A 16,670-nucleotide genomic window follows, 5' to 3' on the forward strand; every position below is an offset into this window, starting at 1 on the left:
CACCCCCTCAAGGCGAGGCCACGCTCAGCTCCGGCCGCCATTTTAAGGCATGTTAAAAGAAAACGATAGAAGTGCACAGATTGCCGCTTTCTCCTGCCTCAAACCGAGCCTCATGCACCGCGCAGTCCCCGCGCTGCAAAATTACTCACGAAAAGCAGCTGTGAAGGAAAAGCTGCAGCGGCGGCGTCGCATTAAAAATCCAGCGGTTTTTTTGGTGAAAAAAAACCCAGCTTTTCCGCTTCCCCCTGGGAGATGTAGTTCCGAGGACCGGAAGTTGTACCCCGAGCCACTTCCTGTTACTATCACCATGGCGACGGAGGAGGCAGCAGTAGCAGGAGGAGCGAAGCACCCCACGACCATGCTGCACTCCCGCTACTACAGCAGTCGGGAAGTGGCTGTCCATAACACCATGAATGATTTGTGGGTCTCCTATTTGGGAAAAGTCTATGACCTGACCCCTTTAGCCGAACAGTTTAAAGGTGAAGAGCTCAGAATCTCTACAGTGTGGAAGCAGGCTATTCGGCCCAACAAGTCCATACCGACCCTCCAAAAAGCATCCCACCCTGTCACTGTAATCCTGCAATACCTGTGGCTAATTCACCCAAATCTGTCCATCTCTGGACACTCTGGGAAATTTAGCACAGCCAATCCACCCTAACCATTGCATCTTTGGACAGTAGGAGGAATCCGGAGCACCCAGAGGGGACCCACAAAGACACAGAGAGAATGTGCAACCTCCACATAGACAGTCACCCGAGGGTGGAATCAAACCTGCATCCCTGGCACTGTGAAGCACCACCTTCATCACTCAGCCCGGCATCAACCTCCACAACGACAACTTGAGCCCTTCTTGTGGTCAAAGGAACAACTTTCAGGCGAGCAATTACTGAACCTATGTGGTTCTATGCCTAAACCACAAGGAAAGATTACAGCCGGTGACCAAAGCCCCGAGAGGATTAAGGAGGGAATGCCACAGTTTGGGGTCCAGTAGCTGAGGGCACAGCCTCCAGTTGTGGAGTACTGGGATTCGGGGGATGCACGAAAGGGTTGTATTGGTTGTTGGAGTGTAGAAATTTTGGACTCGAGGGGGTCACAGAGTTTGGGAGGGAGGTAGGGGCTGGAGGACTTTACAGAGATGGGAAGGGGTGAAGAGAGTGGCAAAGTTACAGAGAAGGCACGAAACCATAAAGGGATTTGAAAACAATGAGTGAGAATTTTAAAATCTGGACCAGCAGGCAGTTTAGGTTAGTGGGTGGTGGGGAAATGGGAGTTGGCCCCATCTGCCCTTGAAAAAGATCCTGTGGCTGCTATTTCAAAGCAGAGCTGTGAGGAGGGGAGGGACGGGACTCTCCCTAGAGACCTGTGGCAAACATTCATTCTCCAGCCAACATAGTTTAAAAAATAATTATCTGGCCATTATCACATTCCTGTCTGTGGAACGTTCTTGTGCACAAATGAGATGACGTGATTCTGGCATAACAACAACAATGTACTGTAAAATATTTTATTGATTGAAAATTACTTTGATCTGCCGGGGGGCTGTACGACCCTGTGACTCCAATGGTCATGAACGGCGCTATGTCAATACAAATCTTCTTTTAGTGATGACCTCGAAATTTTGCATCTTTCCTCCCTGTTGGCCCTGGTTTAATTGGCCATTCGGGGTTCAAAATTGATGGCATGGAAAGCACTTCATTTACATCTGTAGATACCTTTCAGAAGATATAGCTGGCAGACAGTATCTTTTGTGCTATATCCAGGCTGTGCTGATTCTGTATTCTCCCTCTTATCCAGGTGACATTCTACTGAAACCCATTTTAGAAGCAGCTGGACATGATATCAGCCACTGGTTTGATGAGAAGCGTAAAGATGTAAGTATGGAATCTCAGCTGCCAGGGGAAATGAAACTGAAGACAATGAGCATCAACCAAAGCATTTTAGCAACAATTTTAATAATTCACCATCTGACCAGGGACTACAGTACCCAGCATCGCCCTATCCATATTTAACCTGGCGTTTAGCATACTTGGGAAAGTACATTGATTCTCAAAATCCACTACTGCGTTGTTACAGAACTTAATGATTTAATCAAAGCATGCAAATTCCCTGGTTTATCTCTCTGATGGAATCAATCTAACACAAAATGTTGACCAGGTTCCTGTGCTTTAAAAAGAACTGTATAAAACATTGGTAAAGCTAGAGTACTGTGCGAAGCTCTGGAATTTGCTTTACAGAAGAAATATAATAGCACTGGAGAAGGTGAAGAGGAGATTTACCAGGTTGTTGCCTGCGCTGGAGAGTCTCAGTTATGAAGAGAGATTGGACACACTGGGACTATTCTGTTTTGAGCAGAGGAGATTGAGAGGGGACATGATTGAGGTGTATAAAATTATGAGGGGCGTAGATAAGGTAGACAGGAAGAAACTTTTCCCCTTGATGGAGGGATCAATGCCCAGGGAGGATTTAAGGTAAGGGCTTTGATGACATGTAAGGAGAAAGATTTTCACCCACAGAGTGGTGGGAATCTAGAACTCAGTGCTTCTAAAGGTGGTAGAGACAGAAACCATCATTACGTTGAAGAAGTATTTAGATGTGCACCTATTGGGTTGAACATTTTGGGTTGTTGTGAAGTTTGTGCATGGCATCTGACATTCCCAATGAACCCTCTCAGCGTATTAGCGCCTTCCCAACTGAATCTGCCCCATTTCGGTTGGTCGCACGCCAGGTGAAGAAAGGCTATGGTGGAGGGAATGTATAACCACTTTGGGGAGGCTTTGAGGACCACCCTAAAGCATTTCTGCTGCTCCGAATAGTGTAGTGATTTCCAGAGTCAGCTGCCAAAGATATAAATGGCATGTCCTACCTACGGGAGCTGGTTTGGACTAATTAATGCCTCAGTGTGCTGCTGGATTCCCAGTGTCACCACAGGTTTTGGAGACTCTTATGAAGGCCATGCTGGTGGTGCTTCTCCAGTCTTGTGAGGTGCTGGCTGTATGCTGTGCAAGTCGCCAAAGCATATGGGAGCCTGGAGATCATTGCTGCCCAATAAAATTTGACCTTAGTCTGGTTTGAAATTTTAGTCTTTGGATCCTCTTCTCCTCAGTCAGCTGAGGGCCGAGTTTTGGTGTTTTGGAGGCAATGAGGAATTTTCTCATATTCCTTCAATGCAAGGAAATTGTGATAATAACCTGTATGGAACACAACATCAGTCTCAACCAGATTTCAATTCAGGGAGCTGCACTTAAGAAGGATTTAAAGGCTTTAGTGAGAAAGGGCAAAAATGGTTCTAGGAATGAGGAATCTCTGTGACGAAGGGAGATTGGAAAAATATAGAGAAGAAAGGGCTAATAGAAGATTTAATCAAGAGGATAGAGAGAAACTTTTCTCATTGGAGGAGGTATCAATAACAAGAGGGTACAAGTTTCAAGTGGTTGGTGAAAGAAGCAATTGTGACAAGAGGAATACCTTTTCCACACAGTGAGTGGATAGGATTTGAATGTGCTGCCTGACAGTGGTAGAGACAATTTCAGGTGAGGTTTTCGAAAGAAATTTGAAACATTTTCTGAAAAGGAAAGATTTGGACATCTTAGGGTAAAGATAGGGGAGGGGGTCTAGCAGGATTGCTTGTGTAGAAGACCAGCACAGTACAATAAGCTGAATGGCCTTCTGCTGTCACTGTTCTGTAATCCTATAAGTCTCTGTGACCCGATCCTCCTGACAGAAATGAACCCCCCCCCCCCAACCACTACCACCACCCACCACTAAGCCACAGAGCTGGACTAGGAGCATTGAAGGACTCTGGGCACAGATATAACTTAGTCTTGTGTAAAATTGTCAGCTGGAGAGGAGGGGGAACAGGCCACAAAATAGCAAGCAGCACTATGTACCATAATAATGGAGCAATGAACAGGAATCTCTTCATTCCCAACGTAGATTCGCATCAAGATTGACCAGCTCGCCAATTGCCAGAAGTACCATACTCCTCGTGGACGCTTTGCTCACATTCCACCCCTCATGCCAATGAGTGATTGGTCTAATGCCTTTGGGACGCCATGGTGGAAGGATCCAAAGTATGAGGTTGGATATTTAACTGAAAAAACAAGAGATATCCGTATTATCAACACGCTAACAGGTCAAGAACAGGTGATTGAGGTATGCAGCTTCAATTAATCAGAAATTGCTGGAAAAACTCAGCAGGTCTAACAACATTAACTCTGCTTTCTCTCCACAGATGTTGCCAGACCAGCTGAGTTTTTTCAGCAATTTTGTCTTGTTTCTGATTTGCTACATATGCACTTCTTCATTTTTAAAAAATTAACTGGCGTTTGTTTTGAGTTAGGAAGGAATTTGATTGAGATGGAGGGGGGTTGTCACATGACAGGGTTTGCTTTCAGGAAAGCTGAAGTCACTAATGTGTTCTGACAATTGATCAATATTTCAAACCATCTGTTTTCAGGTGACACATAAAATGGTGCAGAGTCTTACATCCAAACATTCAGCAGTTAAACAAAACCCTCCAGAAACATGACTGATTGCAGAGTGAATGACTGAGAGACACCAATCATTGTACGTATAGCTCCCTGAGGGAGAAGCTCTCAGAGACACCGGTCTAGTGTACAGATTTATCCCTGCAAGAAAAAGATTGAGACTGCTAAGTAACTCAGCGAAGGAGGACTTGCTGACCCCAACAGTGTAAGAATACCAAATGGTAGAGGTAAACATAGTTAGAGACAAGAAAAACTGCAGATGCTGGAATCCAGGTAGACCAACAGGAGGCTAGAAGAATGCAGCAGGCCAGGCAGCATCTGGAGGAAAGGAGCAGTCAACGTTTCAGGTAGTACACTTCTTCAGGACTGGATGTGGGGGTGGGGGAGCTGCAGTGTTGACTCTGCTTTCCACCAGATAGAGGTAAACAGTTTTGTTGAAAACTGGCGCTGAACAGCGAGCAGATGGGTTCTGGTGATGTTGGGAGGTAGGGGGAGAGAGAGGGGAAACCTTAAGAGTAGTAGTGGGCTGCGGAAGGGGACAAAGGAGAATACTCTGAGAACAAACACATCAAACTTGGCCAAATAGAAAAGGCAGGAAAATAGGTTGAAGGGGACAACTCATTATTGAAACAGGTCATGGACTGAATGGATTGTAATATACAAAGGTTCAGAGGACCATGAGGAAATTAAAAAGACATTCCTTCCTTGACAGCAATAACCTAGGACCTGGATCTACCTCAATATCCTTTTTCTAAATTAATGATTCTTTCATAGTATCAGCTCTTGCCTCTGAGTTAGGCAGTACAGTGGTATACAGTAAGGAGAGAGTTATCCTGAGAGTCCTTAATATTGACTTCAGACTCCAGGAAGTCCCATGTTTTCAGGTCAAATATGGGTAAGAAAACCTGCAGCTGATTACCACGTATCGTCCTCCCTCAGCTGATGAGTCAGTGCCTCTGTATGTTAAACACCACTTGGAAGAACCATTGAGAGTGGCGAGGGTACAGAATGTACTCTGGGTGGGGGATTTCAATGCCCACCACAGGAGTGGCTTGGCAGCATAATTACTGGTTGAATTGGTTCGGTCCTAAGGGATATTACTGCTGGACTGTGTCCGTGGCAGGCAATGATAGAACCAACAAGAGGGAAAAACATACTTGATTTCATCACCCCCAATCTACTGTTGCATTTATGTATGCATTGATATATTTGTCAGTGACAGCACCAGTAAGAGTCACTACGGTACAGCCATGTCTTCACATTGAGAATACCTTCTAATGCATTATATGTCACTATTACTGTGCTAAATGAGTCAGACTTCAGACAGATCTAACAACTCAAACTGGGCATCTATGAGGCACTGTGATCCAGTATAAGAATTGTACGCTAATACAAGCTGCAACTTCATAGCCCAGGATATTCCCCACTCTACCATCATTGTCAAGCCAGGGGATCCACCCTGGTTCATTGAGAGGGCAGAAGGGCACATACCACAAGACATACCTAAAAATGGTGTCAATCTAGTGAAGCTATAGAACAGGACTACTTGCGTGCCAAGTGGCATTGGCAGAAAGTGATAAACAAGGATTCCTACTGAACAGCTTCCAAACCTAAAATCATTTCCATCTAGAAGGATAAGGGCAGCATATACATGGGAACACCATCACCTGCAAGTTCCCCTCCAAGCCACTCACCATCCTGACTTGAAACTATATTACCGTTCCTCCCGTGTTGCTGAGTCAAAATCCTGAATTGCCCTCCCTAACAGCATTGTGAGTCAACCTACAACACACGAACTGCAGTGACTCAAGAAGGCAGTTCACCACTGCTTCTCAACTGGACTGGTCAATAAATGCTGGTCCAACCAACAACACCCATATCCTGTGAATGAATAAAGCAAAAGATTGTAGATTCAAGACTCACTCCTGCACTTCAATACAAAAAACAATTTTGACACTCCAGTGCAACACTGAGGTAGTTCAGCACCATTGTGGTGTTGTCACTGAAGTGAGGCATTAAACCAAGCTCAATGATATGTTTGGGTAGATGTGAAAAATCTCACAGCCACTGAAAGGAAGAAGAGCAAGGTGGATGGGTGTCTTTTACCTGATGTCTGGGGTCTGACGTTGACCTGTCAGTAAACATTGCAAAAATACACTGTCTGCTCTTTAGTGCATTACTGTTTGCAGGATACTGATGTGTACAAATTGGCTGCTGTGTTTCTTATATAACAACAGCGATCTCACTTTACAAAATAAAACACCTTCAACTAAAGCTGAGCAATGAAAACATTTCATATTTTTGTTTTGTTCAATGTGTGTTTTCCTCTCTAAGTAGGTGTGCAGTGAGGAGACAGTGAATGACATTCTTGAGAGGTACCTGGAGTATAATGCACATGCAGCCAGCTACACATGGAAATACGATGGGGTACCTCTGAAGATGGACAAGACGCTAGAGGAGAATGGGATTGTGGATGAGGATGAAATATTCTATGATCTGCAGATGGAGCCGGATGACTATCGCCAGTCCATTTTGCTCTACTTCAATGATGACCTAACAGTGCTGTAGAGAGTTCTGACTTCACCAGAGGGAAAGTCTGCAGTATCTCCAACAAATGCTGACACTCACCCATGACCCTGCTGCCTGTAATCAGAACATATTCAAGTTCACAATAAAATCAGCTTTTATTAAATGACTATTTGATTGAATTAGCAGGTGAGGTCCGTCCATCAGTTTCCTGCTGATAACGCGATCCCCTCATCCTTCTGAGTTCTTGTTTTCTCAATAGATTTATTGGATGTGGTGTCACTGGCTAGGCCAAGATTTATTGCCCAAATTTCAAAGAACAAAGAAAATTACAGCACGGGAACAGGCACTTTGGGCCTCCAAGCCTGCGCCAATCGGGATCCACTGTCTAAACCTGTCACCTATTTTCTAAGGGTCTGTATCCCTTGGCTCCATGCCCATACATGTATCTGTCCAGATATAATCTTAAAAGACACTAACGTGTCTGCGTCTACCACCTCTGCTGGCAATGCACTCACCACCCTCTGCGTAAAGAACTTTCTACACATATCCCTCCTAAACTTCCCTCCTCTCACTTTGAACTCATGACCCTTAGTAAATGAGTCCCTCACTCTGGGAGAAAGCTTCTTGCTATCCACCTTGTCTATACCCATCATAATTTTATAGACCTTAATCAGGTCCCCCCTCAATCTCCGTCTTTCTAATGAAAATAATCCTAATCTACTCAACCTTTCTTCATAGCTAGCGCCCTCCATATCAGGCAACATCCTGGTGAACCTCCTCTGCATCCTCTCCAAAGCGTCCACATCCTTTTGTGAATGTGGTGACCAGAACTGTGCACAGTACTCTAAATGTGGCCGAACCAAAGTCTTATACAACTGTAATATGACCTGCCAATTCTTGTACTCAATACCCTGTCCGATGAAGGAAAGCATGCTGTATGCCTTCTTGACCCCTCTACTGACCTGTGTTGCCACCTTCAGGGAACAATGAACCTGAACACCCAGATCTCTTTGAACATCAATTTTCCCCAGGACTTTTCCATTTACTGTACAATTTGCTTGTGAATTAGATCTTCCAAAATGCATCACCCCACATTTGCCTGGATTGAACTCCATCTGTCATTTATCTGCCCAACTCTCCAATCTATCTATATTCTGCTGTAATCTCTGACAGTCCCCTTCAATATCTGCTACTCCACCAATCTTCAGTTATTGAACATTGAATATCCTTTATTGTCACATACATTCAAAATAAAATGCAGTGCAAAATATGCACCATCGCTCATATGTAAGCGCCATTCACAGAATAAAATAAAGAAAGATAACTTAAAGAGAGTCCAGGTTTCTTTCTTCACTGCTATACCACCACCAGAGACCTCCTCCAGGCTTTCCGGCCCCTGCTATGCTGCCGAGAGTGTCCTGCTCTGCGCTACAACAGTCCACGCCATGCCACTGTCAGAGGACTACTCCACATGGAGAAGAAGATGCATGCTCCAGGCCTCACCAGCCAACCAATCGACTCAGCTGCCGCCGCTCTGTGGCCCAGCGAAGCTGCCTCCTGCCAAAGAGATCTCCCTTCTCTTGGCCACTGTTGCTCTGGGACTTGGCCCCAGCTATGCAGCTTCACCTCTGGGGACTTGGCCCCTCCAGGACTCGCTCCAACCCGTGTCCGCTCTGCTGACTTCGTTCTGACCCATGCTCACTCCACTACGGTGTGCTCAGCTCCCGCCCAGTCACCGGAGGGATTCCTTTCTTCAGGTTAGAGTTAAATAGTTGAAGTTAAAAATAGTTAAATTTTGGGGGGGGTTGAGGGGGTGGGGAATACTGCAAAGGGGAGAGGGAGATAAAAAGAAAAGAAAAAAGAAAAGGAACTGGTGAGGAGAGGAACTCCAGCAGAGGAGTGTCTTAGCCTGCCACCATCTTGACCTGGTAAAGAGTCAACCACATGGTTGGAATCACATGTAGGCCAGGCAAGGTAAGGATACCAGATGTTCTTCAGGGTATTAGTGAATTATGGTGATTTTAATGACAATTGATAGTTGTTATACACAGCAAGCCTTTTATTCCGGACCATACTTCGCTATCTGCCATGTCCCAGAACATTTTCCCAGAGTTCTGCATTAGCCAAGTGAAATTATCAATATGCCATCACAACCCGCCCAAAAAAAGTGGATACCTGCAGACGGCAGAGATGTCTTTACTTGGGGAATCTCAAAGAACTTGTGAAGGAGAAAACATAAGGATGCACTGTTAGGACGAGATAAGGAAGGGGTGCGAGGAGTCTTGTGTAAGCAGAAAAACATGCACATGTCTAGTTGTCTAGTTTGGGGCTGAGAAGCCTGTTTCTTGTGCTGGAAATTCCATGTAATTCTGCTTTCTCCTTTTTAACTTGCTGAGGGTACTGGCTCCAGATGGAATCCAAACTCGCCATGGAATCAGTGACCTGACTGGGTTGCACACCTGTCACTGAGCCAGTTGTAGGTTGGTGGGTTCAAATCCAGCTCCCCAAGTTATGAGCACAAACAGTTGAGGCCAAATCCTTAGAGAGCACCAGTCGTGTCAGTAAGTGTTAGCGTGCTAGGTCTTTTGGTCTAGGCCTGTCAGAATAATCACACACTCTCTCTCTGTCGGCACTGATAGAATTAAAGGCCAGTAAACGCAAAAGTAGTCCTTGTAGCTCATCAGATCTGTTCATGTTGCACATTTGGTTTAAAAACAAAAGCAAATGTGTTGCTTGATCCTGACTTTTGCTATTGTTGGGAAGAGATGTATTTACTCGCAAGTTTCTAACTGTTAACTGTCTCAGCTGAACTCAAGATATTTTTAAGTGCACAGGCCACTTTAACAGCAATACCTCACATTCATGTTTAACGTTCCAAGGCGCTTCACAGGACTGTTATGAGATGGAATTTTGACATTATAACTTGTAAAGAGATGTTGTGGTGGGTCGAACAAGAACTTAGTCAGTGTTTTAAGAAGCATCTTAAAGAAGCAAAATGAGAGGCAGAAAGGTTTAGGAAGGGATTTCCAGAGCCTGGGGCACAGAGAGGAAGGCTTGATTGTCACTGGCTGAACTATGGGAATTGATCATCTTCAAGAGACTGCAATTAGAGAAGTGCAGAGATCTTGAAGGGTTGGAGGACGTTGTAGAGGCAGGGAGAAATAAGGCCTTAGAAGCATTTGAAGACATGGATGCAAGTTTTAAAATCAAGGTGTAGCTGGACCTGGGAACAAGTTAGCTCAGCAAGCACAGAGGATGATGGGAAAGCCTTAAAAGAAGCTTATTGGTTTTTGAAGCTTGGAGGTTAATGCCCAATTGTGAGCACGTAACCCAGACTAACATTCCCAATGCAGTCCTGACAGAGTGCTCTGCTGTCAGGTGTTCCTTTATTTGAATAAGATGCCTTCTTCTTATGATGATGCAAATCATCTCATGATGTAATTAGGAAAGGGCAGCATGTTCTCTTCTTTCTCTAGGCTGACATTATCTCCATACCTAATGCCACCCAACAGATTATTTAGTTATTTATTAATATGTTTTTGGAGTCTTGTTGTGTGCTATTTTAGTTTTACATGATGCATTGTCAGTATTTGGAACACGCTGCCTGACAGTATGGTGGATAAAACTTGTAGCCTCCGCAATGAAAATGGATAAGTCAAAGGAGGAAAATAGCAGAGGTGTAGGAGGAAAGGGGTGTAGCAGGAGGGTGAAGGACCATTGAGATCGCTCATGAAGCATCCAGCAGAGACCTAATAGGGTGAGTGCCTTCTTCCATGCTGCATCATTCCATGATTCATCCTGTTGATTTTGCCACATCATTAAACCATCATGTTAATACTGTTAAACTGCATATTACAAAATGAATGTAGAAGCGTTGAAGAATGTACATTAAAAATTCATGGAGCTGATGGAAGACCTGAAAGGTTGAGGCTATCACTCAAAGCTAAATAGGCTGAATTTATTTTCTCTGATAACAGTACTGAGGATTTTAAAATTAGACAGGAATTTGGTAGAGTAGATGTAGAAAAGATGCTTGTGGGTGAGGCCAGAAATTAGGGCCATCTATATCAGACAACGAAAATAAATCAGGAATTTAGAAGAAACATCTTTACCCAGAGAGTGAGGAGGATGTGGAACTCACTCCCACAGGGAGCAGTCAAGGGGAATAGTATTAATAAATTGAAGAGGGGAATATGCTGATAGGGAGAGATGAAGAGGGGTTGGGAGGAGGCTTGTATGGAGCAGATATACAGATAGGCCAAGTAGATTGCTTCTGTCTTGCAAAGATGGGTTAATAGGGAAGAATATAAAAACAGTAAAAATATGTTGAAGAATCAAGAGGGGTGGGACTCAGTGATATTTTGACACGAATTAAAAATTAGAAAAGTCATTTACTTGTTGCCAAAGAATATATGTAGCTTTATGACTTGCTAAACACAGACTTAATTTCATTTCCGAATGAGATTTTCACAAAATTGGTTAGTTTCTAAATGATATTTTCACAGAATTGGATGTCATCCTGAATTCTCTAGTGACATCTCCAGATACTCCAGATAGCACTTATTTACAGAGTCCTTGTTGTTGTCAATTTGCTATAACAACACACAAATGCACTACCTAAAATCTGGATGTCAAAATCCAAGATTATGCATTTCAATCCCGAAATGGCGAAAAGAAAAAAAAGTACACATTTTCTTGGCACAAGCATTTTATTAATAAAGTATTCATAGATTATGGTACCTTAGTACCTGTTGGAATTAGTGTCACTTCTAAGTGAACAGGAGCCATGTTGCACTTGAAATGTTAACTCTCTTCCTGTCTTCACAAATGCTACCAGATTAGTTGAATTTCTCCAGCATTTGTAGTCTTTATTTTATATTAGTATCATTTGGTCGCATTCTCAGCTCCAAGTCAGTACGCCATGAGTTCAAATCTCACTTCAGGATTTGAACACGTAATCCATGTCAATACTAGAGCAAGGCATCAGGTGAGTGTTGAACTAATGGAGGGGTCATCTCTTGGATGATGCATTGCGATGTTAACTAATTATTTAAGTCAATGCAAATTATTCCCTCGCCATGATTTGAAGATGTGGGGGCTTTTCCTCAATGTCCATGCCAATACATTGTCCTCAACTAAAAGTACAAAAACCTGAGAAGTGGTTAATAAAGGAATTTCAGACATTTCTTTCTGGAACCTTTTGAATATGATCAAATTATACAAAAAAAGAAACTTTCTGGCTAAGAGTTGTATAATCCTGCAATTACATAACAAAGGTCAAAATTGTTTTGACAAAAACAAATTCGAAGTAATCTCTTCATGCAAAGCCTTAAACACTGAAACCATCTGCAAGGTAAAGAGAAATTGCTAGAAGTATGCAAACTTTGCTAATATTTTTGCTGTATGTCTTATCTTTTAGGATTGTCTTTTGAATGTCTGGGATTTTTTTAAATGTTGGGTATCTCTCCAGAGATGCACATACACAGGCAGACATTCCCACCTTCCATGTCGATGAAGATTCAGGCAAGTGCCAAAGCTTCTGGGTGCAGCCGAGTTAATGGAGCACTTTCACCAAAAAAGTGCATTTATATCATGCCCTTCACAACTTCAGAAGGGTACAAAGCTTTAGATAAATTTGAAGTGCAGTCACTGCTGCAACATAGGAAACACCACAGTAAATTGATGTAAGATAAGGTCCTGCAAACAGCAACGTGCTATTGACCAGATAATCTGGGGATAATTTTTGTTTGAGGGATAAATATTAGCTGGAGCTAATGAAGAGAACTCCCCTGCCCTTCTTTGAAACAGAGGTCATGGGATATTTTACGTCCCACTGAAGAGGTAGACGGTGTCATATTTTAATATAACATCTGAAAGATGGTACTTCTGACGAGGCAGTGCTTCCTCTGAAGCGCTGAGAAAGTCGGCTAGAATGTAGCGCTCAAATCTCTGCCAAGGGAATATAAAGTCACAGCCTGAGTGCTACTCACTGAGCCACCAGACATGAATCCCTTGGGAGCAATGTTGCACCAAATATATTGTTTCTGCTGCTTTAATACAGTGTCCAACAAATTGGGGCCATCAGTTTTTTTAGGTTTGAAGTGGAAAATAACATTGCCAGTGGGACTTTTTAAAAAAAAATGCTGTTTCTTTTGGTTCGCGGGAAAATTTTGGAGATGAGATAGGGGACAATTTTTTTTAACAAGTTGCTGTGAGGACCCAGGGACATTGAGGAGAGGAAAGAAGCGGGCATCTTTCTTCGAACTGGGTAGGAAATGTTTGAGCATGAAAAGAAGAAGGAAGATGCTCATGTTTGACCGAGCAGAGAGGACCAAAATATAAGTTGAAAGTTGACCTTGAAGGTGTTTATCATGATGTTAATGAATCAGGAGCAATAGGGCCAAAAGGAGGCTGACCACCCTCACCAACTTGACTGAAAAATGGCAATTGCTGGACATCCCCTGGTTACTTGGTTAAAGACCCACGTGAGTCAGTCCTAACTAGTTAAACTGGTGCTATTATGGGATGCAGGGTGCCCATAGCAACGGGAGGGGGTGACGTCAATCTGAGCATGAGCACTGATTAATTTTCCACCTTTTTTCTCTTCAAATTCCCCCCCCACCAAATTTCATAATGGGGGGGTGGAAAATATTTTGGACGCCATCTTTTCTTCCCCTTGTATATTAAAACATTTTTGAGGGGGTTTGGTTAAGTAGCTTGGAACTTTTTCCTTAAGAAAGGGAAGGGGGGGTCTTTAAATTGAAAACTAGCGAAGGAGAGAGATCTGATCTTTACAGGAAACCCTCACACAAAAACAAAAGTCTGTAGGATAACTTTTGTTTGTGTGTATAGGGGAAAAAATAGAAACCGTTGGGGGGGGGGGGTGTTCCCGAAGAAAGACTGGCGTAGCTTTCGTTATTTTGTGTACATATATGAAAAGGGAAGGGGGGAGAGGAAAGAGAGTGAGGAAATATATTTTTATTGAGTGAGTAGGGAGGGGTGGGCGAAATTCCTGAGGCCATGGCATCTCCAGTGAGGCACCCAGAAGAGGAGGAGGATGAGGAGGACATGGACGAACGCAGCGGCGCCGGTTTGCAGCTTTTCCCGCCAGCGGCAGGTTAGCGCGCGCGCCGCTTTCCCCGGGGCCGCTTCTAAAAGCTATTTTTCTCCCAACCCCAAAATTGCAAAAACCTTTCGACATTAAGTGCTCGGGTAGAATGCACGAGGGGCGGAGGGCTGCAATGGCAATATGGCATCTCTTCCCTTCACCCCCACGAATTATTTTTTTCCACACCCACAGCCCCCCTCCCCGTGCAGTCGTTTGTGTTTTTTTTCTCATCTCTCAATATTTGGTTGGTGTCCTCTCCGACGCCGGCGTTTTATTTTTCTTTCGGTTTGGCCGGCTGCACGCGTTAAAGCTATTTTTCTTTTGGGAATGTTCCCCCCCCCCCCGGATTGTTGGCTTGCAGCGGCCGTAAAGTTCATTCTCTTTCTCGCGCCGTTTAAACCCTCACTCCTCCTCCCGCTCCCTGTGCCCTCAGACGCGGCTCCTGCTGCAAGTGGAAGCCCGAGCCCCGGGGGCCGCGCGCTCCTTGTGCTAACGGCCGCGCCTGTCAATCAAACGCTGCTGCTACAACAACAACCCGCCGAGGGGGCGAGTGACAGACAAGACACAGAGAGAGAGAAGCACGATCTCCCGGCGAAACAAACCTTCCTTTTTCCGACCCCCACCCTCGACAATATCTGTGTAAATACCCCCCCACCCGGGGCGGACTTTAAATTTTCTCTTTGTGTGCTCCTCTTGTGAGCTCCACGGATGTTTTCATCTGAGGTAATAAACCCCCCCCCTTCACCATAGGTGCGATTTATATCTTTGTGATATCCTCAATTGCTCGTTGTTTGCCCTGTCTTCCTCTTCCTCCTCCCCCCACAATAAGATCGGCTGCCAGTTTGTTTAGTTGCCCATTTATCCTTCTTTTCTCCTCCTTTCGCGCCCCCCCCAAAAAAAAACAAAGCCGGCGGCCGCCATTTTCTCGCTCGGCGGCGGCTCCCTTTAACTCTTTCACTGCCCCGACACCAGCCTTCCTCCACGTACAGCATCTGCTCTCCCCAACTGATCCGCCTCAGAGGCATGTGGAGCTGAGACACACCTTCTCCCCCGCCAAACGGTAACTTTTTGAACAGTGGAATATCTTGGAATGTCCCGATGGCCAGCTCCTGTTCCAAGACCCTGAACTCACCATCCTCACCCTCTCTTCCTTAACCCAGTACATCCTTCTCCACGCTTTTCCGTTATTCCTGATTTTTTTTAAAATTTCTGTGTGCCCCTATTCTACCGCTGCAGCAGCTGCGTTGGTTTTCTAATGGTCCCCAGTGCTGGCTGATCCCTGGATGCTTTCTATCGAAGCATAATTCATATATTAAAAGAACACTTAAGTAGAGAACAGGGTGCCGAGCTGGATGAACACAGCAGGCCGGGCAGCATCACAGAAGCAGGAAAGCTGACATTTCGGGTCTGGACCCTTCTTCAGAAAATTGCATTAATTGGCTGTGATCTGGTTGAAGGGCAGAGCAGGCTCTAAGCCGAATGGCAACCTCTAAGTACTTAAGGCCTTGGTGTTTAATGCTGCCGAATTGAAACAGTTGCACATTTCTTGTTTCAGCAGAAGATGTGGAAGAGGAGGACGAAGAGATTTCAGACAGTGAAAGTACCAAAAAGAAGAAGAAGAAATTCCTGAAAAAACAAAAGGAAAATAAACCAACTAAGCTGAAGAAGCGGAAGAAATTGGTGAGTAGCAGCAAGTTCTCTGGTTATTCACCCTGCAGCTAGATATTTTCCAGTTGACCTGTTCAGTCATATTATGATGTACCTCTGGAGCAGTTGGTATTTGCTCCAAATGGTATTTGTTCCTTCTGACCCAGAGATACCAGTGAACCCCAATGGCCCTTCCCATTAGAAAACGTATGCTGCAGGACTAAAAAATGGATCTTCCATGTAGCCTATTCTGCCACCTTGCCACCGCACCACCTCCTTTTGAGGACGAAGCTGGATGGAAAAAAGAATCGCCGTGTGCTCCATTAGCCATGCAGGGGATGATGGAGTAGACAAACTGAAACCCTAACCCATTAAAAATCCATTGACTTTCCATATTAGCAGATGTTCACCTGCACATCTGCCAATGTGGTATACTGTATCCACTGCACCCGGTGTGGCTACCTCTACATTGGGGAAACCAAGCGGAGGCTTGGGGACCACTTTGCTGAACACCTCTGCTCAGTTTGCAATAAACAACTGCACCTCCCAGTCACGAACCATTTTAACTCTCTCTTCTCCCCCCCCCCCCCTTCCTCAGACGACATGTCCATCGTGGGCCTCCTGCAGTGCCACAATGATGCCACCTGAAGGTTGCAGGAACAGCAACTCATATTCCGCTTGGGAACCCTGCAGCCCAATGGTATCAATGTGGACTTCATAAGCTTCAAAATCTCCCCTCCACCCACTGCATCCCAAAACCAGCCCAGCTCGTCCCCGCCTCCCTAACCTGTTCTTCCTGTCACCTATCCCTTCCTCCCTCCTCAAGCCACACCTCCATTTCCTACCTACTAACCTCATCCCGCCTCCTTGATCTGTCTGTCTTCCCTGGACTGACCTAT

At 44.6% G+C, this 16,670-nt stretch overlaps 2 protein-coding genes across 12 annotated transcripts in view; both read left to right on the forward strand.

Moving 5' to 3' along the window:
* The first annotated feature begins 45 nt into the window (after nucleotides 1–45).
* LOC125448727 (cytochrome b5 domain-containing protein 1) lies at nucleotides 46–8,283 on the forward strand. 2 transcript variants are annotated; one of them, XM_048524209.2, is made up of 4 exons: nucleotides 46–479; nucleotides 1,795–1,871; nucleotides 3,934–4,152; nucleotides 6,825–8,283. In XM_048524209.2, the coding sequence occupies exons 1-4, from the start codon at nucleotides 50–52 to the stop codon at nucleotides 7,053–7,055; spliced, it is 957 nt and encodes a 318-aa protein (XP_048380166.2). In that variant the 5' UTR covers nucleotides 46–49; the 3' UTR covers nucleotides 7,056–8,283. The 2 variants fall into 2 exon arrangements, with proteins under 2 accessions (XP_048380166.2, XP_048380167.2); XM_048524210.2 differs by having other exon boundaries at nucleotides 6,822–6,936.
* Nucleotides 8,284–13,596: 5,313 nt separating this feature from the next.
* chd3 (chromodomain helicase DNA binding protein 3) overlaps nucleotides 13,597–16,670 on the forward strand; it is a 118,109-nt gene continuing 115,035 nt past the window's right edge. For 6 of the 10 annotated variants that reach the window (XM_048524050.2, XM_048524051.2, XM_048524054.2 and 3 more), the window contains exons 1-2: nucleotides 13,598–14,133; nucleotides 15,680–15,804. In XM_048524050.2, coding sequence (XP_048380007.2) covers nucleotides 14,037–14,133; nucleotides 15,680–15,804 — 222 coding nt within the window. In that variant the 5' untranslated portion in view covers nucleotides 13,598–14,036. Of the gene's footprint in view, nucleotides 14,134–15,679; nucleotides 15,805–16,670 lie in introns of all 10 variants that reach the window. The other 4 variants (XM_048524057.2, XM_059642708.1, XM_048524053.2 and 1 more) reach the window with 3 other exon arrangements.

The sequence above is a fragment of the Stegostoma tigrinum genome, chromosome 45 (assembly GCF_030684315.1).
Source record: "Stegostoma tigrinum isolate sSteTig4 chromosome 45, sSteTig4.hap1, whole genome shotgun sequence".
Classification (NCBI taxonomy): Eukaryota; Metazoa; Chordata; class Chondrichthyes; order Orectolobiformes; family Stegostomatidae; genus Stegostoma; species Stegostoma tigrinum.